At 53.6% G+C, this 27,394-nt stretch overlaps 3 protein-coding genes across 8 annotated transcripts in view; 2 read left to right on the forward strand and 1 right to left on the reverse strand.

Annotated features, from left to right (window-relative positions):
- The first annotated feature begins 2,132 nt into the window (after positions 1 to 2,132).
- LST1 (leukocyte specific transcript 1) lies at positions 2,133 to 5,490 on the forward strand. 2 transcript variants are annotated; one of them, XM_084753795.1, is made up of 4 exons: positions 2,133 to 2,326; positions 3,560 to 3,679; positions 4,127 to 4,149; positions 5,263 to 5,490. In XM_084753795.1, the coding sequence occupies exons 1-4, from the start codon at positions 2,296 to 2,298 to the stop codon at positions 5,404 to 5,406; spliced, it is 318 nt and encodes a 105-aa protein (XP_084609921.1). In that variant the 5' UTR covers positions 2,133 to 2,295; the 3' UTR covers positions 5,407 to 5,490. The 2 variants fall into 2 exon arrangements, with proteins under 2 accessions (XP_084609921.1, XP_084609922.1); XM_084753796.1 differs by having other exon boundaries at positions 2,144 to 2,326; positions 3,569 to 3,679.
- Positions 5,491 to 5,615: 125 nt separating this feature from the next.
- The window catches only part of NCR3 (natural cytotoxicity triggering receptor 3), a 30,375-nt gene continuing 8,596 nt past the window's right edge, over positions 5,616 to 27,394 (reverse strand). Inside the window, exons 1-4 of one of the 3 annotated variants that reach the window (XM_084753786.1) lie at positions 10,578 to 10,832; positions 6,204 to 6,551; positions 5,976 to 6,101; positions 5,616 to 5,885 (exon numbers count right to left, since the gene is read on the reverse strand). In XM_084753786.1, the coding sequence (XP_084609912.1) occupies positions 5,827 to 5,885; positions 5,976 to 6,101; positions 6,204 to 6,551; positions 10,578 to 10,620 (576 nt within the window). In that variant the 5' untranslated portion in view covers positions 10,621 to 10,832 and the 3' untranslated portion in view covers positions 5,616 to 5,826. Of the gene's footprint in view, positions 5,886 to 5,975; positions 6,102 to 6,203; positions 6,552 to 10,577; positions 10,833 to 27,394 lie in introns of those variants that run through there. The other 2 variants (XM_084753787.1, XM_084753785.1) reach the window with 2 other exon arrangements.
- Positions 15,479 to 20,762, forward strand: AIF1 (allograft inflammatory factor 1). 3 transcript variants are annotated; one of them, XM_084753790.1, is made up of 7 exons: positions 15,479 to 15,581; positions 17,924 to 18,043; positions 19,368 to 19,429; positions 19,512 to 19,578; positions 19,819 to 19,890; positions 20,154 to 20,316; positions 20,562 to 20,762. In XM_084753790.1, the coding sequence occupies exons 2-7, from the start codon at positions 18,022 to 18,024 to the stop codon at positions 20,644 to 20,646; spliced, it is 471 nt and encodes a 156-aa protein (XP_084609916.1). In that variant the 5' UTR covers positions 15,479 to 15,581; positions 17,924 to 18,021; the 3' UTR covers positions 20,647 to 20,762. The 3 variants fall into 3 exon arrangements, with proteins under 3 accessions (XP_084609916.1, XP_084609918.1, XP_084609917.1); XM_084753792.1 differs by having other exon boundaries at positions 19,849 to 19,890; XM_084753791.1 differs by lacking the exons at positions 15,479 to 15,581; positions 17,924 to 18,043 and adding an exon at positions 18,149 to 18,830.

The raw sequence follows: 27,394 nt of genomic DNA on the forward strand, positions 1-27,394 counted from the left end.
CCAGGCTGGCCTCGAACTCACAGCGATCCACCTGCCGCTGCCTCCCGAGTGCTGGGATTAAAGGCGCGTGCTACCTCGCCCAGCTCACCACACCCATCTTTATGTGGATCTGGGGACTGACACTCACATCTTCACGATTGTGTGGCATCGGCTCTTTCCAACAGGGTCATCACCTCACCCAGTGTTTAAAATTAAAAAAAGATGTAATTACAAAATATAAAAAAGGAGGAAATCACTTGAATTGGATCCTATTCGTTCCCCAGGGGGAGCCCTGGGGGTGGGGGATGGGAAGGAAGTACCTACCATTAAGTTCCCAATTTTGGTCAACAAAACATGCGTAGGGCCCCCAGGCACCAGATTCACTCCTCCTCTAACCCCGACTTCAGCTACCAGCCTTCACTCTGCTCAAAGACCTGGGGTGCAGTCCCGTAGCACCCTTTCCCTGCCGGCAGGCACAGTGCCTCTGAGAGCCCCTCAACAGGTCATTATTACCCTGAGTTCTCTGCTGCCTCCTGTGTCCTCCCCGCAGCTTTGCTGGCACCAGCTTGCCACCCACTTCCTGTCCTGAATCTGTAAGCAGATCTAGCCCGGCTGCCTCTGACTCCCGAAGCCCTGCTGCACAGAGCTGCCACCCGGAGACGCCCCAGAGCGGCCTGGTGCCAGAGGTGCTGGGAGAACTCGCCTACACACGCATGCCAAGATCAAGAAAACCCTAAGCAGACTCCTCAGAAGGGCAATCTGGGGGATCCTGAGGGGAGGTCCCTTGAGGAGGTGGACTTTTATCTACCACTACAGGGTGAACTGGAAGGCTGGAACTGGGGGGCAACCACCCTGGCGATAGCTGGGAGTCTCGAGGAAAGATGTTGTAACACCATCGCCAACAGTCACACTTCCTCTCTTAGAGGCAGGGAGGCACAGAGGCAGGGGAGAGACTAAAACTGGGGTGGGGGGGCGCAGGTGGCTCTCAACAGTTGAACGTGTGTCCCCTCTGTAAACCACAGAGTCTGGGTAAGCTGGGAGCTGCCTGCCGACATCCTGGATGAGCGGGGTACCCACTGAGATAAAGGGAAGCAGGGGATGCATTTGGGGGTTGCTGTGCCCCAAGGAATCTTCTGTATTCAGATCCTCTGAGCACCCATGTCTGCATTTTCCAAAGACGTAAAAGAATCTGTAGTTGAAAGCGGTGACACGCCCCGTCATTCAATGAGGTAGGAAGATGGCCTGCCTGGGCTACATAGAAAAATCCTGCTAATAATGATAATTCATTAATAATAATAACAATCTGCTCTGATTCATCAAAGCTCCTCAGGGTCCCCCTCCATCAGTCACTGTCTCCCCTGCCCCCGCCCCCACTCACACAAAACCTTCCTCTTAAAACTAGGAGGCTCTTGGTTTTGACCGACCGTTGTCTGTGAGTCTAATTCTTGGGTAAAGTTCAGGGGCCTCGCTCTGCCCTCAAACAGGAACCAGCAGTTAAAGGGCAGGAAGTGCCCAAGGAGAAGTTACGGCCCCCAAACCAGTCTTAGTAGCCCACTTCTCCTCAGCAGCCAAATAAGGGCCATTTCCTGGAGAGGGCACCCTCCTCTCTGCTTTTCCAGTGGTCCCCTCACCTACTCCAGACCCTGGCTCCCGGGTCTTCATCAGCCCTCACCTCCTGTGTAGCGTTTCCAGCCTCCTCCAAGGCCCCCCACGCCCCCCCTAACAGCTTAGGGTAGGGGAAATGGGGGAGAGGTGGGGGGTACCAGCTAAACATCTTCTCTATTATCTGTGTCCCCCTTGGCTTGTTGTTGTTGTTGTTGTTTTCCAGACAGGGTTTCTCTGTATAATAGTCCTGGCTGTCCTGGACTCACTTTGTAGACCAGGCTAACCTCGAACTCACAGACATTCGCCTGCCTCTGCCTCTGCTGGGATTAAAGGCGTGCGCCACCATGCCCGACTCTCCCTTGGCTTTTTATTTGCTTTGTCTCACTTTGTAGCCCTGGCTGTCCTAGGGCTTTGTAGTCTGGGCTGACCTCGAACTCACAGACATCGCCTGTCTCTGTCACCAGGCCCAGCACTGGGCTTTCCTTGTTAAAAAGTCTTGGGCTCCTGGCCTGGGAAAGGGGCACTATAGCATGTTATGACAAACATAAAGTGCCCAGTTCTCAGAGGACAAGGATCTTAATGGGGCCTCTTGCCTCAGAGATGGGGAACTTGGGGCACGTGACCAGCCAAAGCCATCAAGCCAAGTAAGAGGGGTTAGTTTAGTCTTGACCTTCAGGCCTGCTCTTGGTCCCCGGACCAAGTCAGACAGCAATGTGCCGTTTCTGTTGCACCAACTCTAAAGGTAAGTAGGGGTCTCCTCTGTTCTACAAAGGGACGATGGCACACGATGGGAATGCCAGAGAGTGAAGGGGGGAAAGCAGTGTCCACGGTTAGGCGATGGGCCAGGACCCTCAAAACTAACCAGTGCGGAGGAGTGGGACGTCTTCCAGATGCGAAGAAACAGTCAGGAGAGGCGACTGAGGTACGCGAAGCTCTAGAGGAAGTGAGAAGTTCAAGTCTTGGGGAAGAATGTGTCTTGGGCTGGGACGTGGCTCCACGCGCTCCCTAAAGGCATGAAGCCCTGGGTTACAGCTCAAGCTACCTAAACTGGGCAAGGTAGGGTGTTCCTCTAATCCCAGGCCAGAGGGGTGGGGCAGAGCGACCGGAAGTCAAGGTCACGTACTATCTATGCTCTGTACACAGAGGCTTCGGGGAGTTTGAAAGCAACCTAGGCTACAGGAGACTCTGGACTAAAAAAAAAGGAAAGAAAGAAAGGAAAAATAAAAGCCACACCGGGTGGTGGTGGCGCACACCTTTAATCCCAGCACTCGGGAGGCAGGGGCAGGTGGCTCTCTGTGAGTTTGAGGCCAGCCTGGTCTACAAAGTGAGTCCAGGACAGCCAAGGATACACGGAGAGACCCTGTCTGGAAAAAACAGATGCCCCCCCCCCATCTCCTAGAGTCTGTTTCCTGTTAGAGAGTGGTAGCGCCCTGGCTTTGACCCCCGAACCACACAAAACAGGTGGAGTAGCTTGTCAGCTTAGCGCTCAGGGTGGCCGCGCGAGGATGAGCCACTCAAGCAGTCGCCACACAGTGAGTTTGAGGCCTCCAGGGATACGTGAGGCTCTGTCAACACAGAAAGAGAGAGACAGAGGCAGGGCGTGGTGGCACACGCCTGTAGTCCCAGCACTCGGGAGGCAGAGGCAGGTGGATCACTGTGAGTTCGAGGCCAGCCTGGTCTACAAAGCAAGTTCCAGGACAGCCAGGGCTACACAGAGAGACCCTGTCTCGAAAAACCAAAAGAAAAAAAGAAAAAAGAAAAGGAAAGAAAGAAAAGGAAGAGACAGACAGGTGGGAGAGGCATGGGCCGGGAGGGCGGGGGAGAGGGAGGAAGGACTTGACCGAGACTTTGTATATGTGTATACAATTGTCAAAAAACAGAAAGTGGGTGTGAATGAAAGGAAGAAAAGATAAAAGAAAGGAAGTGGGGGGACAAAACAAAGCAAAAAACAATAGAGGAACTGTGAAACTTACAGCTGTCCAAGGCTCTGACTCTGTATGCTGTTACCTGCTGTTTGGGAGCTTGGGCCTGGGAGGGCTCCTCCTGCTGCTGGTCGCCAGCCTGTTCACCTGCCTGTACCGGCTTTGTCAGAGGGGTAAGTCTCCACCGCGCTCGCTCACGCTCACGGCCAGCAGGGCCAGCACAGCTCGCCCTCCACACCCCTCCTATCTCCCGCTGCTGAGTCCTCACAGATTCCAGGTAGGAGAGGCGGGAGGACTGTGCGAGAGGCCAATGCTTTGCTTGTGGTTCCCATGGCAGCCAGTAAGTGAGGAAGGGGGAGCCGGTCATGTGCTGTGAAGGCTGTGCTGGGGTGGGGATGTGTGTGTGTGTGTGTGTGTGTGTGTGTGTGTGTGTCGCTGTTCTGGAGGTGAGGACCTGGGGTGGGGTGCTCCTCTGAGATGGGAGATACAGTAGGAGCCATATTGGGATGCTGTTCTGGGGGGGGGGAGACCCGGGGAGGGTCATGCTGAGCCATATTGGGGTGCGGTTCTGGGAGGCGCCTGGGGAGGGTCATGCTTAATCACTTTTTGTTTTCTTCCAGTGAGGAGACTGGAAAGGAATACGGTGAGTCGGGGGGATGGGGGCCAACGGGGGAGACCCAAGCTGGGAGTGGGGCTGGGATGTAGGGGGCGGAGCCAAGAGAAAAGGGAAGAGGAAGTAGGAGGGATGGAGAAGGTGAGAAAGGCAGGTGGAGAGACAAGGCAATGAGACCAGAGGGGCGGGACGGCGCGTTGACCGAAATATGAGGCAGCTCCGGAAGGACAGAGAGAAGAAGGAGAGAGGATAGTAAAACAAAAAACTAACAAACAAGAGAGAAGAGCTGGGTGTGGCGGCACACACCTGTAATCCCAGCACTGTGGGTACAGGCAGGCAGGCCCTAGGGGCTCTCTGGCCAGCCAGCCCAGTGGAAATAGCAAACTCCAGTTTTAGCGAGAGACCTTGTCTCAAAAAAAAAAAAAAAAAAAAAGGAAGGGAGGAAGAAGGAGAGAGAGACAGAGAGAGATAGAGACAGAGACAGAGAGAGACAGAGAGAGAGAGAGAGACAGAGAGAGAGAGACAGAGACAGAGAGAGAGAGACAGAGAGAGAAACAGAGAGAGAGACAGAGAGAGACAGAGAGAGAGAGAGACAGAGAGAGAGAGAGAGACAGAGACAGAGAGAGAAACAGAGAGAGAGGGAGAGACAGAGACAGAGAGAGAAACAGAGAGAGAGACAGAGAGAGAGAGATACAGAGACAGAGAGAGAGACAGAGACAGAGAGAGAAACAGAGAGAGAGAGACAGAGAGAGACAGAGAGAGAGAGAGGACAAAAAGAAACAGCGATGAGAGAAAAGAATAAAAATTTGTATAGACAAGAGGAGTTTCAAAAACAAACAAACATACAAAAAATTATTTATTTATTTATTTATTTATTTTGGTTTTTTGAGACAGGGTCTCTCTGGGTTAGCCTTGGCTGTCCTGGTCTCACTTTGTAGACCAGGCTGGCCTCAAACTCACAGCGATCCGCCTGCCTCTGCCTCCCGAGTGCTGGGATTAAAGGCGTGCGCCACCACGCCCGGCCAAAAAAAATTTTTTTAAGGACATTAAGGCAGCAGAGAGAAAGAAAGGTGGGAGCCAGGGCAGGGCTGGGGAAGGGCGTGGTGGTGTGAGGTGGCGCCCTCACGGTAGTCCCCTGCCCAGTTCCCAGAGCAGGAGCCGCACTATGCGTCTCTGCAGAAGCTCCCAGTGTCCCGCAGTGACATCACAGACAGAGAGGAAGGCGAAGGCATGAGAGAGGACCCTAGCACTGACTATGCCTGCATCGCCGAGAACAGACCCACTTGAGCACCTCCCCCGAATGCCTCCCCTTCCCCTGGGTGGGTGGTCAGGCTCGCCCTGTGTTCACCTAATAAACCCTGTGGTTCCCTGCTTCTGTGTCCGGCTTCTCTGTATGCCTCCAGCCCGTGGCTCACCCACCTGCGTGGGGTCAGTAGTCACCGCGCAAGGAAAAGCATTTAGGAACGCCAGCTCCTCCTGGGAACGTGGTCCCCAGGCCGGTGTGGTGGCAGGAACAGCTCAGGAAGCATTAAGGCCGTCAGGTCTGTCCCAGACCTTTCTGAGTTAGTCCTGGTGGAAGGGTGTGGAGGTGTGTGTCGCGACTGGAGAGTGAAAAAAGTACGCGAGAGTCCTACTAAGTAGGAGGGAGGAGCAGGGTAAGGCTTTATTGCTGGTCTCCTGAGAGCGCGGGACCCCTGGCGTTTAGAATCACTCCTCAGACGCCGTGTTTCCCCATGTGACAAGGGCCTGGGAAGAAATAGCAGGGGCTGCTCAGAGTTACAGGCCTGATGCTCTCTTCCCGGTCTGTCCCCCGCGCCCCCCCAGTCTCTGCCCTGGTGCCCTGTTCAGCAACTCACATTTGCTCTGATAATAGACAGTACTGCCCATGGCCACAGAGAGAAAACTGAGTGTGTAGAGTCCAGCACGGACGAGGATACTTGTGTGGGCTGCCTGCTCTGTGTCCGAGGCTTGCTGACGATGCTCTGCAGCAGGATGTGGAGGAGAAGGAGTTCAGGAACTCAGGGCTGGGGACAGGCCCTAACTCCCCAGGACTGGCTGCATCTCGGGCTCTCCCACCACCTTACCTTTCTCCACCAGCAGCCAAGTCCCGTTCCCCGTGCCGATGCCCGTGCCTAGCACCTCCACCCTGCACACGTACATCCCGCTGTCATGGCTTTGAGTGTCCCGGATGAGCAGCTCTGCCCTGTGGTCCCTGATGAACTGGGAAACAGCAGCAAAAGCGGCCACGCGACCCCTGAACTTTGGGGTCACATTGCTCACCTCCATCCCCGGGGCTACTTTATCTAGGTACCATGTGACAGAGCCAATGGCCTTTCTCCCACGGCTGGCATTGAAGGAGCAGGGCAGAAGGGCGGTGGTGCCCTCCTGGGCACGAATCTCGGGAGGCTGAGACACCCAGAGAGCACAGGACCCTGGGAAGAAAACACACGTCCAGGGAACACCTACCCAGTTATGGCAAAAGGAAAACCATTGAGAGGACTCTGCAGCTTTCCTGCCTCATGGGGGGCACCCTGGGGTGTCTCGTTAACCCTTTCCTCTTCACTAACGTAATTTCTTGGTTTTCCAGTCCTTTCAACACCGTCCCCGCCCACACGCAGCCACCTTCTCTCCAGACCCATTTGCCCAACTTGATTCTCACGATATACTAGGAACTGCCTAGTTAGTGGACGCCATTTTTGCATCACTCTAGACGTTACTGTTGTGTTGTGAGGGTTTTGTTCTGTTGTGAGTATTAGGGGCTTAGCCTGGACCTCACAAATGCTGGGAACCGCTCTACCACATCCAGTATCAGGTGTGACTCAGATCTGGGCTACATTCCATGCGTAACAAACCATTACAGGTCCTTAGATTGTATTTCTCACAATTAAGAAAAGTATTTTAGCCGGGCATGGTGGCGCACACCTTTAATCCCAGCACTCGGGAGGCAGAGGCAGGTGGATCTCTGTGAGTTCGAGGCCAGCCTGGTCTACAAAGCGAGTCCAGGACAGTCAAGACTATACAGAGAAACCCTGTCTTGAAAAACCAAAAAATTAAAACTAGGCACGGTTACTAGTCACTAAAACGCAGCAGTTTTCAAACTTGAGAGTCTATTGAAATTATCTGAAAAGTTGTTTGTTTGTATAGGATCCCACTATGTAAACCTAAAGTTGTCACCATCTCACAGGAATCCACCTGCCTCTGGGACTACAGGCTGCACCAACACCACCTGGCTTGCTTTCCTTCTTGCTTTTTCTTCTTTCTTTTTGTTGTTGTTGTTTTTGTTTGTTTGGTTGGTTGGTTGGTTGGTTTTTCGAGACAGGGGTAGGAGGGTCAGAAGTTCAAGGTCATTTTAGGATACATATTGATTTAATTTTTTTGAGACTTTATTTTTTTAATTTAAAAACATATATTTTTATGTGCATGTGTGTTTTATCTACATGTACGTCTGTGCACCACATGCCTGCTTACTGACTATGAAGGCCAGAAGATGGCGTCAGGTCTCCCCAGAACTGGAGTTACAGGTGTTTGCTCGGCACCAGGTGGGTGCTGAGAGTTGAACCTGGTCCTATGGAAGAGCAGCCAGTGCTTTTAACTGCAGACTCATTGTTCGAGCCCCTACATATTAATTTTAAAAGTAGCCTGGGATAGTCAAGATCTCGTCTCTCAAATAAACGTTTAACTAAAAACATAATTGTGAGTGCGATATGATGCTATGAGCCTACAGTCCTGGCACTCTGGAGCCCGAGTCAGGAGCACCTCCAAAGTTCAAAGATCAGTCTCAACTACCCAGGTTAACATAGTGAGACCCCAGTTCAAAAAGGAAAAAGCCCAGCCAACTGTCAATCATCGGAACACTGCCACGGGCCAGCCCACTGCAGAGCTGCAGAAGAGCCCGAGGATTTGCCCAGTGTTCCAGCGTGGATGGTCTTAGGTCGGCAACTACAATTTGCAAAACACTGTGTGCGCTCAGGAAACATAGCTTTTTTTTTTTAAACAAATACATTTTCTAAAAATTATTTATTTTATTTGCATTGGTGTTTTGCTCGCATGTATGTCTGTGAGAGCATGTCGGATCCTCTGGAACTGGAGTTACAGACAGTTGTGAACTGCCAGGTGGTTGCTGGGAATTGAACTCAGGACCTCTGGAAGAGCAGACAATGAGCCATCTCTCCAGCCCCAAGAAACATAGCTTTTTATTTATTTAGTTTTGTTTGTTTGCTTTTGGGGACAGGTTTTCTCTGTGTAGCCTTGACTATCCTGGACTCGCTTTGTAGACCAGGCTGGCGTCAAACTCACAGCGATCCACCTGCCTCTGCCTCCTGTCACCATGCCAGGCTTAATAAAATTTAATAGCTTTTAACCTTGTCTTGATTAATTAAAATCAGTTTCAGTTAAAAAAAATTACCCAAGACCTAAATCTCTCAAACTTTATATTTGTAGCCTTTCTAATAAATTACTAATAATCGGCTTCTCCTCATCTAAACCCTCAAGAAGGAAGGACCGGAGAGATGGCTTAGCTGCTAAGGGCACTGGCCGCACAGCCAGGCGGCCTGAGGTCCAGCCCCAGGACCCATGTGGCGGAAGCAAAGAGCAGACCCTGATCTTTGTGAGCCTCGACAGGTGTGCGCCACCTCTAAAATAGGTTGATGTGTTTTAATAATTAAAAACATTAAAGAAAGAAAGCCAGCTAAGTATTTAGTGTGGGCCTGATCTCTCAGCATCTCGGAGGCCGAGGGAAGAGGACGGAACGTTCAGGGCCAGGCTGGGCTCCATAGCCAGAGCGTGGGGATGTCACCCATGTGTTCAGATGCATGAAGCCCTGGCCTTGCTCCCGGCACAGTGGTCACCACTGCAATCCTGGTACTTGGGAGGGAGTGTGAGGGAGCCAGTTCAAGGTCACAGTTAGCTCTATATATGAGCCTATTCTGCTGTTGGAAACAAGCAAAAGAAACTTATTCTAAGTACTACCATTTCACCTTCAGACTCTGTTGGTGTTGTTGTTTGAGACAGGGTTTTTCTGTGTTAGCCTTGGCTGGCCTTTGTAGACCAGGCTGGCCTCAAACTCACAGAGATCCACCTGCCTCTGCCTCCGAAGTGCTGGGATTAAAGGTGTGCGCCACCATGCCCAGCCAGACTCCATTTAATCTTAGGGAGAAATTAAGTTCAAGGGCTCAGGCCCTAGGGGACCTGGGGACTAGCCAAACAGCTTCTGTTGTAAGGAGACAGTTGTCTGGGTCTGGACATCTCAGGGACAATGTCTCCATCTTGCTGGCAGGGTCAACACAGTTCATGATGCCAGAGCCAGGAACCCACTCCTAGCCTGGTTGATGGACACTCCCTTGCTCAGCCCCTTATGCCAGAATTGCACAGTGCTGCAGCCCACCCCACTGCCCCTCGCTTTATGGTTTCATCCTTTAAATGGGCTGTAAAACATCCCTTCAGGGTCACAGTTCAGCTCCTGAGTCTGCTCTGCAGCCCTGAGCAATCAGTAGCGGCTTGATCACAATAAATTTTTGTCATCTGCATTGACCTGGTGTTTGAGTTATATTGGATGTATGTGGATCCCACAACAGCTACCGAGATCCTGTCTCAGATACACACAAGCCGGGCTTGGTGGCGCACGCCTTTACTCCCAGTACTTGGGAGGCAGAGGCAGGTAGATCTCTGTGAGTTCGAGGCCAGCCTGGTCTACAGAGTGAGTCTAGGACAGCCAAGGCTGCACAGAGAGACCCTGTCTCGAAAACTCAAAAATCAACCAACAAAACAAAACAAAACAAAAAAACAAAAACAAAAATAACATCAGAGCCAGCGTGGTGGCGCACGCCTTTAATCCCAGAACTTGGGAGGCAGAGGCAGGAGAATTGCTATGAGTTCAAGGCCAACCTGGTCTACAAAGAGAGTGCCAGGACAGCCGGAGCTACATAGAGAAACCCCATCTCAAAAATAAAACAAAAACTAAAGCAAAACAAAAATAACATCAGTAGCCAAAATCAAAATACTAGCCTGTTCTTTCTATCCCTTTTTCCTAGGGCCTTTTGGTTTCCTCTTTCTTGAAAGGAGGCTGAGGCAAAGAGGTGGGGGAGGGGTGGGAGAGGGGGCAGGGAAGGGGTGGGGGAGGGGTGGGGAGGGGGCAGGGAAGGGGTGGGGGAGGGGGCAGGGAAGGGGTGGGGGAGGGGTGGGGGAGGGGGCAGGGAAGGGGTGGGGGAGGGGGCAGGGAAGGGGTGGGGGAGGGGTGGGAGTCCTGGAGGGCTCTGGAATGAAAGATAGAAACAACCCTTTTGGGTGGCAGAGGACCTAGCAGGTTTGTCCCCTGGGAGAGCCCACAGCTAAGAGAGCTTTCTGAAGTGCGCTGTGCAGCCCTCAGGACACAGTCAGGCCCCACCTGGGGCACACTGGAGCATCTAAGTCCCACCTCTTCATCTCCTTCCTCCCCTCTCCCCACAGCAAATTCCAGTCACCTGGATGGACCACGATGAAGATGAACAGCAGCACCTCGGCCATGTCTCCCGGCGGTGAGGCGGAGAAAGAGTGACCTCTCCTACCTGAAGCCCAGGACAGGCAGGGCCCACATGACTCGCCAAGATGGCACTGGTGGGATGCCTGGGGCTCTCTGGGCAGCTGGTGGACAGGTTGTGTGCTAGAACAGGATGTCCTCGTGTCTGATTTTACAAGAGTGGTGGGTGGGTGAGATCAGGATGTGGTTCTTGAGGTTCAAGAACCTCTCAAGGTTCAAGGCCAGACCTTCACCCAGAGCAAACTTCCAGGAGCCGGCCAGCTGCCGAGAATCTGGCCTCCGTGCCCTCTCCTCAGTTCAGCCACGCCCAGGTCAGCTGCCTCCATCCCCCCGGGGCTGCCCCAGTATTCCTATAAATGGGGGGACTTGGGGGGGGGGGGAGAAGCTGATTGGTGGTGCGTGTGCCATTACCAGGACTGTCTGGAAGCTGTCCAGGCCGGACCTCTTCTCCTAGCCGTGTTGGCGGAAGGGGCATTCCCAGCCGTCTGCCTCGCTGTGCCCTCTACAGACGTACCCGCTGGGAAACCCATTCACCCCCTATTTTATTCACCATTTAATCACCTTTTTGTTTTGGCTTTTGGAGACAGGGTCTCTCTGTGTAGCCTTGGCTGTCCTGGAACCCACTCTGTAGACCAGGCTGGCCTCGAACCCACAGAGATCCACCTGTCTCTGTCTCCTGAATGCTGGAATTAAAGGCGTGCGCCACCCTGCCCGGTCTGCTTAACCACGTTTATTGGGAATATACAAAATGTTCATCACGTGAGATGTTTTTCCATAGGCACAAACGGCAGACATCTTGTTACCTGTAACTGCAGGTCACATGGGTGGAGTTCACCCTGGTAAGTACTTTACAGACCAGCAGGAGATGACAAAGCCCCTGGAGGAGAGGCCTCAGCGTAGTGAGCCATGCAGAACATGGCCCAACCTCACCTGCCCCTCTCTGGCTCCTTTTCTTTAAATTGTTATGTTTATTTGTATGCATGTCTACACAGGAGTGCATGTCACAGCATGTGTGGGAGTCGGTTCTCTCTCTACCATGTAGACCCCAAGGACAGAAGCCAGGTCATTGGTCTTGGTGCCAAGCTCTGTTACCCACTGAGCCATCTCAGTACCCTTTGTTTTTGTTTTTCGAGACAGGGTTTCTCTGTGTAGCCTTGGCTGTCCTAGACTTCCTTTGTAGACCAGGCTGGCCTTGAACTCACAGCCATCCACTTGCCTCTGCTTCCCAAGTGATGGGATTAAATGCATGCACCACCACGTCCAGCCCAAGACAGGGTTTTTAACCCCATTTTAAAAACTAACACAATTATTTTCTTCTTTGTGTTTGTGTTTAGCTCTGTTCAGCAACATATTGATACACTGCCCAGTTGCTTCTACTGTGAGTTGACAAGCATAGACGTCCGCTGAAGAAGCAATAGCCAATTGTTAAGAAGACTGGCTCGGCAGGGCGTGGTGGCGCATGGATCTCTGTGAGTTCGAAGCCAGCCTGGTCTACAGATTGAGTCCAGGACAGTCAAGGCTACACAGAGAAACCCTGTTTCAAAAAAAACAAAACAAAACCTGGCTTGAAGCACTTCCAGGACTAGCTCCCTCCCAACCTACCCCCTCAGCCACCTGGATAACCACACTGCCACGCGATCAGGGAAGGCCTCCTGGGTCGGCCTGGCAGCCAGTGTGCTGTTGGAGAGGCCTCCTAAGGCAGTGGAGGGTGTGGGAGCCAGGGGCCATGGGCAGGTATTTGCTGCCTCCTGCTGGCCACAGAGCCTGAAGCATTTTGGCTAGTCTCCACAGCCTCAGTTTCCACCTTCTCCCAAGATCCCTGAGATCCCAGCCAGTGTGGGGAACAGTCTTCTTCACTGTAAGCCCAAGGTTTGGGAAAGGAGGTACAATGGCCTTCTGACTTGCCCTGAAAGCTGTATTCTCTTCTTTTCTCTTACAAGTTTTTTGTTTGTTTGTTTGTTTGTTTGTTTGTTTTTGAGACAGGGTTGCTCTGTGTAGCCTTGGCTGTCCTGGACTCACTTTGTAGACCAGGCTGGCCTCGAACTCACAGCGATCTGCCTGCCTCTGCCTCCCGAGTGCTGGGATTAAAGGTGTGCGCCACCACAGCCAGGCCTCTCTTACAAGCTTTTAGCTTTTATGTGTATGGGTGTTTTGTGTGAATGCATGTCAGGTCACCTGTGCACCTGGTGCCTACAGAGACCAGAAGAGGGCACAGGATCCCCTCAGGTGGGAGTTACAGGTGGTTGGGAACTGCCATATGGGTGCTGGGAGTCAAACGTGGGTCCTCTAGATGAGCAGCAGGTTGTCTTACATGCTGAGCTGTCCCAAGCCCCCAAGCCATGTTTTCACAGTGCACACTGGCCCAGGGCACGTGCACACTCCACGACTCGGGGAATGAGGTTTTACAAGTTGAGTCCCTCTGAACTAGATTCTGTGTCCACCACTTGTGTGCATATTTGTTTGGTTGGTTTGGTTTTTTTAAGACAGGGTTTCTCTGTGTAGCCTTGGCTGTCCTAGACTTGCTTTGTAGACCAGGCTGGCCTTGAACTCAGAGCGATCCACCTGCCTCTGCCTCCCGAGTGCTAGGATTAAAGCAGTGCGTCACCATGCCTGGCAACCAAAAGAAATTTAGGAAGTGTTTATCTAGCTTTCAGATTCTGTATCACACTGTCAACTAGGGGAAGCAAAGGCAGGAACTCGTTCCAGCAGGGAATAAGCCTAGAGGCAGGGGAAAAACAAACAAACAAAAACCCTGGAGGCACCATCAGCTGCAGAGGCCATCGAGGGATGTGGATTCCTAGTTTGCTCATCATGGCTTGCTCAAACTGCTTTCGGAAACTGGGATGATCAGCCCAGGGTTGGGTTGGCCACAATGGGCTGGGTCCTCCTTCATCAATCACTAATTAAGAAAATGCCCTCCAGGCTTGCCTGCTTACAGAATGACTTGCCCTCCAGGTTTGCCTGCCTACAGATTGATTTGCCGGCACTCTCTCAGTTGAGGTCCCCTCTTGGATGGTTTTTGCTCGTGTTGAGTTGACATGACTATCCAGGGCAGTCCACCAGAGTCGGTCACGGTGTGTGCCAACTCAGTAGCAGCCTTCACTATCTCCGAGACTTTCTAGGGTCTTAATTGTTTTTTGTTTTTCTTTTTTTTTTTAAAGATTTATTTATTTATTATTTATACAGTGTTCTGCCTGCATTGTGAGCTTGCACACCAGAAGAGGGAACCAGATCTCAGTATAAGTGGTTGTGAGCCGCCATGTGGTTGCTGGGAATTGAACTCAGGACCTTTGGAAGAGCAGACAGGGCTCTTAAGCAGTGAGCCATCTCTCCAGCCCCCTTGTTTTTCTTTTTTGAGACAGGAGCTCAACTGTGTAGCCTTGGCTGGCCTGGAGCTCTATGTGTAGACCAGGCTGGCCTTGAACTCACAGAGATAGATCCACCTGCCTCTGCCTCTCGAGTGCTGGGATAAAAGGTGTGCACCAACACACCCAGCCTTCAATTTGATATTTTAATTAAGACATATCCCACTCTGAGCCAGGTGTAGTGGTGCATGCCTTTAATTTCAGCACTCGGGAGGCAGAGGCAGGCAGATTGCTGTGAGTTCGAGGCCAGCCTGGCCTACAAAGCGAGTCCAGGACAGCCAAGGCTACACAGAGAAACCCTGTCTCAAAAAACAAAAAAACAAAACAAACAAACAAAAAAGACATATCCCACTCTGTAACCCAGGATACTTGAAAGTTGAATATGTAGACTTCATGAATTAAGAAGAGTAGTTCTAGCTGGGCGGATCTCCGTGAGTTTGAGACCAGCCTGGTCTACAAAGCTACTCTAGGACAGCCAAGGCTAACACAGAGAGACCCTGTCACCAACAAACAAACAAACAAACAAACAGACTGCTCAGTGGTTAGAGCACTGGCTGCTCTTCCAGAGGTCCTTGATTCAATTCCCAGCACCCCCACAGCAGCTCACAACTGTCTATAGCTCGAGTTCCAGGGGAGCTGACTCCCTCACACAGACATACATGCAGGCAAAACACCAATACACATAAAATGAATAGTTTTAAAAAATTAGTTCTTGGAGTTAGACAAATAGGTCAGCCAATAAGTGCACTGGCTGCTCTTCCAAAGCACCCAGATGGTCCAGGCAGCACATGCCCTGCTGAAGATCCTGCTTCACAGTGTCCATCCGGCCTCTGGAGCAGAAGTGGTACACACACACACACACACACACACACACACACACACACACCTGTAGGCACACTCCATGCATATTCAAAGCAATCACTGGTACTTTGTCCTATATGTCTTTATTAAAACTTATCTTCCTGGGGGTTGGGGGTCAGGGGCGGCGGCGGCGGTGGTGGCGTACGCCTTTAATTCCAGCACTTGGGAGGCAGAGGCAGGTGGATCTCTGGGAGTTTGAGGCCAGCCTGGTCTACAAAGTGAGCCCAGGACAGCCAGGGACACACAGAGAAACCCTGTCTCAAAAAAACAAAACAAAACAAACAAACAAACAAAGACAAAAAAAGAAAAAACCCTGATCTTCACAGTCAGGCATTGTAGCACTGGCTTCAATCCCAGCACTTGGGAGGCAGAGGCAGGAAGACCAGTTAGTTGTTCAGGGTCATCGTTGGCTACGCAGTGAATTCCAGGCCAGCCTGGGCTATAGGAGATCCTGCCTCAAGATGAAAAGAGAGATAGTGGTGCAACATTTTCATCACTTGAGGTCTATCGCATGGGCGGAACTGAACCCTGAAAGAAGTCTTAGCAGAGCAGGTGCCTCCAGAGGAGGGCTGCCTTGGGGGAGGGGGTCTTGGCTTCTGTGACCTCATGGGAAGGCAGCCATGGTAACAGGCACCCAGTGTGCTCCATCACAGGCTCCCTGCCAGGCTCTTCCGCAGCCAAAGCAAACGGAGGTCAGACACACCCTGATGTGGTCTGCACAGGTCAGTCTCCTGGGCAGGGCAGGGATGGGGAGAATGAAGGGCAAACAGAAGACCCTCAGGATACACACACACACACACGCACACGCATGCAGGCATGCACACACACACTAGAGAGCACAGAGCCATAGCGAAGGCCCTTAGCAAAAGAGCGCTCTAGTCTCGAAGGGCTCTGACAGCTCCCGCTCCCATCTCAAGCCTCTTTTGCTTTGAGGTTTTGGTTTTTCTTCTTCTTAAATTTATTCTGTCTAAGTGCATGACTGGAGGGGTCAGAGGTCAATTTACAGACATCTGTTCTTTCCCTCTGTCAGCCAGTTGGGCTCTAGGCTTCCCACTCAGGTGCTTGGGGCAAGCACGGCTACTCCAGCCCAGGTCTCGGGCTCATCTGGAACTGTTAAGGCCTCAAACCTTGGGCATTCCCGACTCAGCCTCCCCAGTGCTGGGAATACAGCCCTGCACCCCCACAGCTGGCTTTACGAATTCCTTTAACCTTTCATTAACTGGCCCCACCCCAAGCCTCAGTCCTGCTCCGGCTGTAGCGCCCCAAGCATACCCCAGCCACTGCTGCAGCCGGCGGCGTGTTCTCTCTCTCTCTCTCTCTCTCTCTCTCTCTCTCTCTCTCTCTCTCTCTCTCTCTCTTTCTCGCCTTGGGGCGCTTCGGCTTGCTGGCTTGCTGCTGCTCAGCCTCTCCCTTCCCTAAGACCCTTGTAGTTTCCTAATTGATAAAGGTTTAAAATGGTCTCTTAAGGGTCTTTTATAACTGGGTTCATGTTAATAGGGTAATTTTTGGAAAGTCTCTAAAGGCAGGAATCTTGTTGCCAAGGGCAGAGTGGGGAAGGAGCCTATAACTTCAACTGTCCTTAGCCAAGAGCTGACTGCCTAACGGGCCATCCCAGATCCCAGCGTGGCGACACCTCCTGAGGGTCAGAGAGCTGCCTGGGAGGGTGGGAGCCAGGGGCATCCCAGCACACCTCACCTGCGCCATCTGGCTGCTGCTGTTGGAATCGGAGCCAGCCTGGCAGAGCACTGCGACTGAAGAGGGTCTGGTGCCGTGCTGGATTTCTACAGCTGGCTGAGACCAGCACCTTGACCTGAGGTGGTCTTGTAGGATGGAGCCCTTCCACATGGAGGGTCGGCAGGCAGTGTCAGAACCGAATTACACTGTAGGGTGCTTGGTCAGTGTCCACTAGGGACTGGGGACGAACCCTCCCGTGAAGTGCTGTAACTGGGTTGGATCTGACTCCTGTGCAAGTTGCCCCTTCACCCCCATACACCTCCTGTGGCATGCACACACAGACACGCCACGGAAGTAGAATGTAAATTAAAAACAGCTGTTTTTGCGGGGCGGTGGTGGCGCACGCCTTTAATCCCAGCACTCGGGAGGCAGAGGCAGGTGGATCACTGTGATTTCGAGGCCAGCCTGGTCTACAAAGCGAGTCCAGGACAGCCAAGGCAATTACTTAGAGACACCCTGTCTTGAAAAACAAAAACAAAAACCAAGAAAACCCCCACCCCCCAGTTCCCTGCTTTTTTACCCACGTATCTCTTGCATCCCTGAGAGTCTCCCCAGGCCGTGCCATCCAAACATGCTCTCTACACACGGTGTTCTGTGTAGACCCAAGAATAGACTTTTCATCTGATGGTTCACCATGCCTAGCAGTGCACCCTGCAAACAGGAAGCAGTCTCCCCCCCCCCCCCCCCCCCCCGCCAAGATATGGATTCTCCGTGTAGCCTTGGCTGTCCTGGACTCACTTTGTAGACCTGGCTGGCCTTGAACTCAGAGACCTGCCTGCCTCGTGCACCACTGCGCCCGGCTGTACTCACTCATTTGTTGCGTGAACATGGCTAGAGAACTGTCCACACCAGACACTGAGAGCACCTTGAGGACAGGGCTACAACCCTTTCTGCAGGGGGAAGGGCAGCTGCCACAAAGGAAGGCAAGAGGCTTGAGTCTTCCGCCAGCATCTCCCTCCCACCTGGGTCACGGAGGCGCAGGCTGGGTCCCGCCTGCAGTGGAAGGGGGACATGGCTTGGGGGAGGGGAGAGCGGAAGGGACAACGCTTTGATTGCACGGGATTCCCGGCCTCATAAGGTGACCTAGTGACTGAGGGGAGAAAGGCCACTCCTGGGAGGGCAGGCATATCATCAGACACTCTGCTGGGCCCGCAGTGGGAGTGAGGAGCGACTCCCTTTCAGTCTCACTTTCTGTTTCTCCAATGTGTCTCTTTAAAATCTCTAGTGCCTTTGTAGACTCTACTGGAGATCTCGGAGCAGGCGAGGCAGGAAGGCCGCACTGCGGGCCGAAGTCCTTCTGCGACTGTGAGACATTTCTTTCTGTTTCCAGGTCTAGGCTCAGCTCACCCCACTCCTGGAGCAGCCTGTAGACTTCCCTACGGGAGAAGGCCAGCCAGTCCTCCTCAGCTGCCTGCCTTAACCTGTGCCATGAGGCCTGAGGAGATCTCACGTAACGCTCCCACCTGAGGATCTGGGGAAAGCCGTAGCTTACTGTTTTGGTTTTATTTATTTATTTATTTTATTTTTTATTTTGGTTTTTCGCGACAAGGTTTCTCTGTGTAGCCTTGACTGTCCTGGACTCACTTTGTAGACCAGGCTGGCCTCGAACTCACAGCGATCTGCCTGCCTCTGCCTCCCGAGTGCTGGGATTAAAGGCGTGCGCCACCACGGTTTTGGTGGTTTTGGTTTTAGACACGTTCTCACTATGTAGGCATGGCTGGTCTCCAGCTCTCAGGACACCGCCCTCCCCTCCCAGCCTCAACCTCTCTCAGGAGCTGGGACTGTAGGCTTGGGGTAGCATGCTTGCCCCTCCCCCAATCCTAGTGCTGTTCCACACCTCCCACGTGCAGCCTGCTGTGTGGCGTGGTGCAGGCAGGGCTGCAGGTCCAGACATTTGGGAGGCTGAGGCAGAATGGCTGCTTGAACTCAGGCACCTGGACAATATGAGACCCTGACCAAAAAAAGAAAGCACGCAATTTATCAGCATGTTGTTTTTCATCTCCCTCTTATGCCTGCTCTGCCTTCTCCTGGGTGCTGGTGTCAGCAGAAGTTGATGGGGAAGTGATGCCTGGGAAACAGCAAAGTGGGCCAGGAGGGGAAAGGGGAAGTGTGAGCGAGGCTGCAGAAGAGCCCGGGGAGCTGGTGGAGAGGAGAGCCAGCAGACAGACTGCCGGGCTGGCCATCTCCCACCACCACCAGCATCTGCTGAGATAGGAGCCAAAGCATGGATTTGCAGGGTGGGGAAGGGGGACCACATAGCATCATGAGCCAGGAGCAGGCACAAGTCAGGACTGTGGGCGGGGAGGCAGGAGGGCAGCCCCTGGGCTGGGGAGCCAGGAGGGCAGCCCCTGGGCTGAGGATCCAGGGGCACAGCACCTGGGCTGGGGAGCCAGGAGGGCAGCCCCTGGGCTGGGGAGCCAGGGGCACAGCCCCTGGGCTGGGGAGGCAGGAGGGCAGCCCCTGGGCTGGGGAGGCAGGAGGGCAGCCCCTGGGCTGGGGAGGCAGGAGGGCAGCCCCTGGGCTGGGGAGGCAGGAGGGCAGCCCCTGGGCTGGGGAGCCAGGAGGGCAGCCCCTGGGCTGGGGAGCCAGGAGGGCAGCCCCTGGGCTGAGGAGCCAGGGGTGCAGCACCTGGGCTGGGGAGCCAGGAGGGCAGCCCCTGGGCTGGGGAGCCAGGAGGGCAGCCCCTGGGCTGGGGAGCCAGGAGGGCAGCCCCTGGGCTCGGCATGGGCAGAGGAGGACAGGAAGGGGCTATGACTAACCTCTCCGCGCCTCAGGAGGAAAAGCTTTTGGACTGCTGAAGGCCCAGCAGGAAGAGAACCTGGGCAGGATCAACAAGGTAACCCAGAAGCGATGGGGTGCGGTCTGGAGGGCTCCCCAGGCCGAGAGGGGTGACCCTGGCTCTGACCTGCCCCCAACAGCAATTCCTGGATGACCCCAAATACAGCAGAGATGAGGACCTGCCCTCCAAACTGGAAGCCTTCAAGAGTGAGGAGGGCTGTGGGTGGAGGGGGGGGGCTGGGTCGGCAGAGCAGAGCTGGTTTGCTGCTGGAGGAGGGGGGTGGCTGCTTTTATGTCTCTCCTTCCCATCTGTGGTCCTCTCCTCTGCCCTCCCCAGCTTAGCACCCCTATGGGCTCCCTCCATCCCCACTTCTCTGCCTGTCCCCCTCCCTCCTCTGTGCTACCCTGGCGCTGGTCAGCCACCTCTTCCTCAAACCCCACGAACAGCTGTTACTCTGCGCTCTTTTTCTCACCTAGAAAAGTACATGGAGTTTGACCTGAATGGAAATGGAGATATCGGTGAGAAGAGGGGGGCGGGGGTGGGGGGAGTGGGGGAGCGGGGGGGGGGGGGAGTGGGGGAGCGGGGGGGGGGCAGGGGGGGTGGGGGGGGGTAGTGTGCAGACCTAGACAAATGGCTGCCTCCTCTACTAGCCCCGTCCCCTGTGGGCAGGCAGAGGTCTAGCCACAGGTGGTAATACAAGGGTGGGGAACAACGGGGACGTGGAGGTACAAGATGGCCGAGCGGAGGGACGCTCTCTTCCCACCTTGGTTTCCCCCTTCAGATATTATGTCCTTGAAGCGAATGCTAGAGAAACTCGGGGTCCCCAAGACCCACCTAGAGATAAAGAAATTAATTAGAGAGGTGTCCAGTGGCTCCGGGGAGACGTTTAGCTACTCCGACTTTCTCAGAATGATGCTGGGCAACAGATCCGCCATCTTGAGGATGTGAGAGTCCCGTTCCAGCTTCCTTGGGCTTCCCTGTCTCCTCCGTCCCTAGCCTGTCCCTACTCCCCACAGCCATCCTGCCTCCTTAAGAGGGACCCACTCTTCCCCGATCCCTCACCACGCCCAGAGCACACACAGCTCTGGTCCCTACGGTGCCTTCACCCTTCCTCCCCTTCTGCACTCTCGCAGCCACCTGAGGTTTTCTCCCTTGAGAGATGTGTCCCTGACCCCAGTGTCTTTTCCAGGATTCTGATGTATGAGGAAAAAAACAAAGAACACCAGAAGCCAACTGGCCCCCCGGCCAAGAAAGCTATTTCTGAGTTGCCCTGACTGGAGGTGGATGCTCATGTGGTGGACTGTGGGCCTTCTGGTGACCGCAGCACGGGAAAGAGGAAGTAGCTGTGAGCCAGAGTCAAACTAAATAAATAGTGCTCCTACCAGGTCAAGTCAGCGTGGCTTTTCCGGGGGTCGGGGACTCCTGGCCTGGGTCCAGGGGAGGGGGGGGTGCTAAGGACCTGCCCAAGTCACCTATGCGTCCAATACTCTGTGTCCTGAGGGGGTTCCAGAGTCTCAAGGCGGCACTGGCCTCAAAGAATAGAGGTGAGCAGGGTGAGGTGGCGCACCCCTTTAATCCCAGCATTTGGGAGGCAGAGGCAGGGAGATCTCTGTGAGTTTGAGGCCAGCCTGGTCTACACAGTGAGAAAAGCCAGGGCTACAAAGAGAAACTCTGTCTCAAACCAAACCAAACCAACTGGCTATGGGCGCTATCTTTGTACAGGCTCATGGTGGCTTCACAGGAGCTAAAGTACTCCTGACCAAGTCCTCACCTCAGCGCTTGTGACGCTGACAAGCACTCGGCCTCTCAAGCTTTACTGGAAGTGGGAATGAGAGCTAAGGGTTTTGTTTTTGTTTTTCTTCTCTGTGCAGCCTTGGCTGTCCTGGACTCACTCTGTAGCCCAGGCTGGCCTTGAACTCAGAGATGCACCTGCCTCTGCTTCCCCAGTGCTGGGATTAAAGGTGTGCACCACTGTTGCCCAGCTGAGAGCTAAGCTATTGTGCTTGGCAAATCAGAAGTCCTCGGTAAAGTGTGAAACCAGAGTGAACAGACACATGGGTGAAGGAAGCAGTCTCACCGGGCGGAGTGAAGGTCTCATGACACTGCACAGTTACAACAAGGCATAGATGGCCAGCCTGGTCTACAAAGTGAGTCCAGGACAGTCAAGGCTGCACAGAGAAACCCTGTCTCAAAAAACCAAAAACAAACAAGCAAAAACAAGGCATAGGGATTCTTGTGAGGAAGACAAAAGTCCAGACCAGAGTTACAGCTAACGCTCAGTGCTGGCATGCTTGCCTAACCCTAGGTTCAGATCCCAGTACTCTGTCTACTAGTGAAGGGAAGAGGGGTGTCGGGGTCTGCCTGGGCACACGGGGTGAAGTCAGCATCTCTAAGAGATACGAACTATGGAGCAGCCAAACAAATCAGGAAAAGCAGGACCCTGAGGGCTCAAGACCAGACCGTTCCTTCTCCACGCGTCCAGGCGAGCCAACTGTTCATTCCTCCATTCAGTGCTAGGTTGAACCCAGGGCTCCCACAGACTGAGCAAAGTAAATGGATCCCATTTTTTTCTTCTTTTTTCTTCTCTCTTTCTGTCTCCCCTTGCATGGCAACATCTCTAGCCCTGTTCCTGGGGACCATAAGAGCTCCCAATAAGAGTTGCTCCAGGGCTGGAGAGATGGCTCAGAGGTTAAGAGCACTGGCTCCTCTAGAGGTCCTGAGTTCAATTCCCAGCAACCACATGGTGGCTCACAACCATCTATAGTGAGATCTGGTGCCCTCTTCTGGCCTGCAGGTGTGCATGCAGGCAGAGTGCTTTTTTGGGTGTGTTTCGTCTTTTGTATTTTGTTTTTTTTCTCGAGACGGTTTCTCTGTGTAGCCCTGGCTGTTCTAGACTCAGGGCTTTATAGACCAGGCTGTTCTTGAACTCACAGTGATCCACCTGCCTCTGCCTCCTGAGTGCTGGGATTAAAGGCACTATGGAGGGTTGAACATCTTTTAAAAAAAGTTGATCCAAGCTAGGTGTGTGGCGCACGCCTTTAATCCCAGCACTTGAGAGGCAGAGGCAGGTGGATCGCTGTGAGTTCCAGGCCAGCCTGGTCTACAAAGTGAGTCCAGGACAGCCAAGGCTACACAGAGAAACCCTGTCTCGAAAAACCAAAAAAAAATAAAAAATAAAAAATAAAAATAAAAAATAAAAAGTGAGTCCAGGACAGCCAAGGCTACATAGTGGCTCAAACATAAATCCCCCCCCCCCCAATTTTCCTTGGTGCTGGGAATTAAACTAAGGCACCCAGCACACTCTTTATCACTTGGCTCTACTCCTAACCGAGGCCGAGAAGCCGTTACACCCATTTTGACTGTATATGTATGTACGCGCACATGAGACAGAGGCCCTGGGTGCACCTAGGTGCACAGAATCTCCCGAGAGCTCGAGTTACAGGAGTTTTGAGCCACCAGATATGGGTGTCGGGAACTGAACTCTGGTTCTCTGCAAGATCAGTCACACTCTTCATCACTGGGTTCTGCCTTCCTCCCCTCCTCACGTCTCTCCTCTCACTCGACCTTCTCCTCTCTGTCTCTCTCCCCTGAGTTTAGGCTGGCCCAAACTCACTATGTGGCATAGGCTGGCCCAAACTCGCTATGTGGCATAGGCTGGCCCAAACTCGCTATGTGGCATAGGCTGGCCCAAACTCGCTATGTAGCATAGGCTGGCCCAAACTCACTATGCAGCATAGGCTGGCCCAAACTCGCTATGCAGCATAGGCTGGCCCAAACTCACTATGCAGCATAGGCTGGCCCAAACTCACTATGCAGCATAGGCTGGCCCAAACTCGCTATGCAGCATAGGCTGGCCCAAACTCACTATGCAGCATAGGCTGGCCCAAACTCACTATGTAGCATAGGCTGGCCCAAACTCACTATGCGGCATAAGCTGGCCCAAACTCACTATGCGGCATAGGCTGGCCCAAACTCACTATGTGGCATAGGCTGGCCCAAACTCACTATGCGGCATAGGCTGGCCCAAACTCGCTATGCAGCATAGGCTGGTCCAAACTCGCTATGTGGCATAGGCTGGCCCAAACTCGCTATGCGGCATAGGCTGGCCCAAACTCACTATGCGGCATAGGCTGGCCCAAACTCACTATGCGGCATAGGCTGGCCCAAACTCACTATGCAGCATAGGCTGGCCCAAACTCACTATGTAGCATAGGCTGGCCCAAACTCACTATGTAGCATAGGCTGGCCCAAACTCACTATGCGGCATAAGCTGGCCCAAACTCACTATGCGGCATAGGCTGGCCCAAACTCCCTATGTAGCATAGGCTGGCCCAAACTCGCTATGTGGCATAGGCTGGCCCAAACTCATGATTCTTCTGCTTTAGTCTCAGAAGTGCTGGGATTATCAGCAGTCCTTTTTAGAAAAATTTATTTATTCATATTACATCTCAATTGTTATCCCATCCCTTGTATCTTCCCATTCCTCTCTCCCTCCCGCTTCCCCCCACTCCCCTCCCCTATGTCTGTGACTGAGTGGGACCTGCTCCCCCTATATTTGCTCTTAGGGTATCGAGTCTCTTCTTGGTAACTTGCTGTCCTTCCTCTGAGTGCCGCCAGGCCTCCCCATCCAGGGGACGTGGTCAGAGATGGGGCACCAGAGTTTGTGTGAAAGTCAGATCTCCTTCTCCACTCAACGGTGGAGAATGTCCTGTCCCTCGGTTAGTCTGGGTAGGGGTTCGAAGTTTACTGCCTATATTTTCCTTGGCTGGTGCCACAGTTTGAGGAGGACCCCAAGCAGTCCTTTTCTTATCATCAGCAGCACAAGAAGCTAAGTGCAGGTCTTGGCTGATTTTGGGCAAGTGGCACCCTCTAGTGGAGAGCTCTCATGTAGCTCTTGTGTAGGACCAGGCAGCATCACAGCTGTTTGGCCAGGGGTCCTTGGAACCTGCCCTAACTCTGGTAGCTGTCTGTAGCCCTTAACAGTGACAGGGCTGCGGATTCTCCTCTCTGGTTCGTTCGTTCATTCATTCATTCATTTATTGGTTTTTCGAGACAGGGTTTCTCTGTGTAGCCTTGGCTGTCCTGTCCTCACATAGACCAGGCTAGCCTTGAACTCACAGCGATCCGCCTGCCTCTGCCTCCCAAGTGCTGGGATTAAAGGCGGGTGCCACCATACCTGGCCTTAATTTTTTTATTTTTAATTATTTCAAATATGAATGTTTGGGGGCTGGAAAGATGGCTCAGAGATTAAGAGCACTGCCTGCTCTTCCAAACGTCCTGAGTTCAATACCCAGCAACCACATGGTGGCTCACAACCATCTACAATGAGATCTGGTGCCCTCTTCTGGTGTGCAGGTGTACATGCAAGCAAAAGAAATGTATACTTAATAAATCTTTTTTAAAAATACAAATATGAACGTTTGCCTTCGTGCACGTCTATGCAGCACATGTGTGTGTGGAGCAGAGAGCAGAGAGGGCACCGGATACCTGGGCCCTGAGTGACAGAGTGCTGTGAGGCACCATGTTGGCCCTTACGTGGTCCACTGTGAGAGGCTGGCAAGTGTTCGTGACCTCTGAGCTATCCCTCCAGCTAGCCCCACCCCGTTTTCTTTCTGAGGCAGCATCTCACTGGGTGCACCAGGCTGGCCTGGAACTCACAAAGATCTGCCTGCCTCTGCCTCCTGAGAGCTGGGATTCATGGGGTGTGTCACCAGCTCCTCTCTCTTAGCTTTCTTTCTTTCTTTCTTTTCTTTTTTTTTTTTTCGCGACAGGGTTTCTGTGTAGCCTTGGCTGACCTAGACTTGCTTTGTAGACCAGGCTGGCCTTGAACTCACAGCGATCCACCTCCTGAGCACTGGGATTAAAGGTGTGTGCCACCACGCACGGCTCACTTTAGATTTCTATCCTTCAGTCTCAGCTCTCCGTCCTCTCTTCCCCTTTCCCCTGCCTACATACTCTGAACTGATCAGCGGCTGCCACCTCCTCAGCTGTCAGGCAGCTCGCCTCTGCCGTCTGTGCTGCCTTCTTCACACGGCCAGCTCAGCCCACACCACTGAAAATGATCAGAGAGAAGTCTTTAATTAGCCCAAAGTCCTAAACATCAGGGGAGGCGGCACGGGGCTGCCCAGGCGCCTCCCAGGGGAGCCGAGTATCTTTGCTTATATACCTGGGAACGGGTAGTGCCAATCACAGCAAACCTCTCATGCAGTAGTTAAAAGCTAAGACCCACAGAACTGTCCCTTTTGCACCAGTTACAGCAGCACCTTTACTAGGCCAGTTAGGGTCACTCTTTCTTTCTGGCCTCTGTGGAAATGGCAGAAGGGCATCTAGAATTTGTGGGTGCCTGTGACAGGAAAAAGTTCACTATGAACTATATGAGCAGGCTGGCTGAGGCTGTACCTTCAGGGGCTGGGACAATCAGCTGAGATGATTGTCTCCTCAACACTGAGTGTTCAAGGGAGTACGTTGGTAAAGAGTATCGGGCTAGCCTTTGACTTCAAGGAAGCCATGAAGGCCGGAAGGGAGAGTCCAACAGGCACCAATAGGGGGTCAACCTGCCCCATGCCCAAGTGTCAGTCAACCTGGCCCATGCCCGAGTGTCAGTCAACCTGCCCCATGCCCCAGTGTCAGTCAACCTGGCCCATGCCCCAGTGTCAGTCAACCTGGCCCATGCCCCAGTGTCAGTCAACCTGCCCCATGCCCCAGTGTCAGTCAACCTGGCCCATGCCCCAGTGTCAGTCAACCTGCCCCATGCCCGAGTGTCAGTCAACCTGCCCCATGCCCCAGTGTCAGTCAACCTGCCCCATGCCCGAGTGTCAGTCAAGCTGCCCCATGCCCCAGTGTCAGTCAACCTGCCCCATGCCCGAGTGTCAGTCAACCTGCCCCATGCCCCAGTGTCAGTCAACCTGCCCCATGCCCGAGTGTCAGTCAACCTGCCCCATGCCCGAGTGTCAGTCAACCTGCCCCATGCCCGAGTGTCAGTCAACCTGCCCCATGCCCCAGTGTCAGTCAACCTGCCCCATGCCCGAGTGTCAGTCAACCTGCCCCATGCCCGAGTGTCAGTCAACCTGGCGCATGCCCCAGTGTCAGTCAACCTGCCCCATGCTCCAGTGTCAGTCAACCTGCCCCAGTGTCAGTCAACCTGCCCCATGCTCCAGTGTCAGTCAACCTGCCCCAGTGTCAGTCAACCTGCCCCATGCCCCAGTGTCAGTCAACCTGCCCCATGCCCCAGTGTCAGTCAACCTGCCCCAGTGTCAGTCAACCTGCCCCATGCCCCAGTGTCAGTCAACCTGGCCCAGTGTCAGTCAACCTGCCCCATGCCCCAGTGTCAGTCAACCTGCCCCATGCCCCAGTGTCAGTCAACCTGCCCCAGTGTCAGTCAACCTGCCCCATGCCCCAGTGTCAGTCAACCTGGCCCATGCCCCAGTGTCAGTCAACCTGCCCCAGTGTCAGTCAACCTGCCCCATGCCCCAGTGTCAGTCAACCTGCCCCATGCCCCAGTGTCAGTCAACCTGCCCCAGTGTCAGTCAACCTGCCCCATGCCCCAGTATCAGTCAACCTGGCCCATGCCCCAGTGTCAGTCAACCTGCCCCATGCCCCAGCGTCAGTCAACCTGCCCCATGCCCCAGTGTCAGTCAACCTGGCCCATGCCCCAGTGTCAGTCAACCTGGCCCATGCCCCAGTGTCAGTCAACCTGGCCCCATGCCCCAGCGTCAGTCAACCTGCCCCATGCCCCAGTGTCAGTCAACCTGCCCCATGCCCCAGTGTCAGTCAACCTGGACCCATGCCCAAGCGTCAGTCAACCTGCCCCATGCCCCAGTGTCAGTCAACCTGCCCCAGTGTCAGTCAACCTGGCCCATGCCCCAGTGTCAGTCAACCTGCCCCATGCCCCAGCGTCAGTCAACCTGCCCCATGCTCCAGTGTCAGTCAAGCTGCCCCATGCCCCAGTGTCAGTCAACCTGCCCCATGCCCGAGTGTCAGTCAACCTGGCCCCATGCCCCAGTGTCAGTCAACCTGCCCCAT

The sequence above is a fragment of the Acomys minous genome, assembly GCF_964271855.1.
Source record: "Acomys minous genome assembly, chromosome: 13".
NCBI classification, from domain to species: Eukaryota; Metazoa; Chordata; class Mammalia; order Rodentia; family Muridae; genus Acomys; species Acomys minous.

Coding starts and splice junctions, on each gene's coding strand:
- AIF1 (XM_084753790.1), top strand. CDS start 18,022: ATGAGGCCTGAGGAGATCTCAC. Junction 19,430..19,511: donor ACCTGGGCAGGATCAACAAG/GTAACCCAGAAG, acceptor TGCCCCCAACAG/CAATTCCTGGATGACCCCAA. Junction 20,317..20,561: donor AGATCCGCCATCTTGAGGAT/GTGAGAGTCCCG, acceptor TGTCTTTTCCAG/GATTCTGATGTATGAGGAAA.
- LST1 (XM_084753795.1), top strand. CDS start 2,296: ATGTGCCGTTTCTGTTGCACCAACTCTAAAG. Junction 2,327..3,559: donor CTGTTGCACCAACTCTAAAG/GTAAGTAGGGGT, acceptor TGAAACTTACAG/CTGTCCAAGGCTCTGACTCT. Junction 3,680..4,126: donor GTACCGGCTTTGTCAGAGGG/GTAAGTCTCCAC, acceptor GTTTTCTTCCAG/TGAGGAGACTGGAAAGGAAT.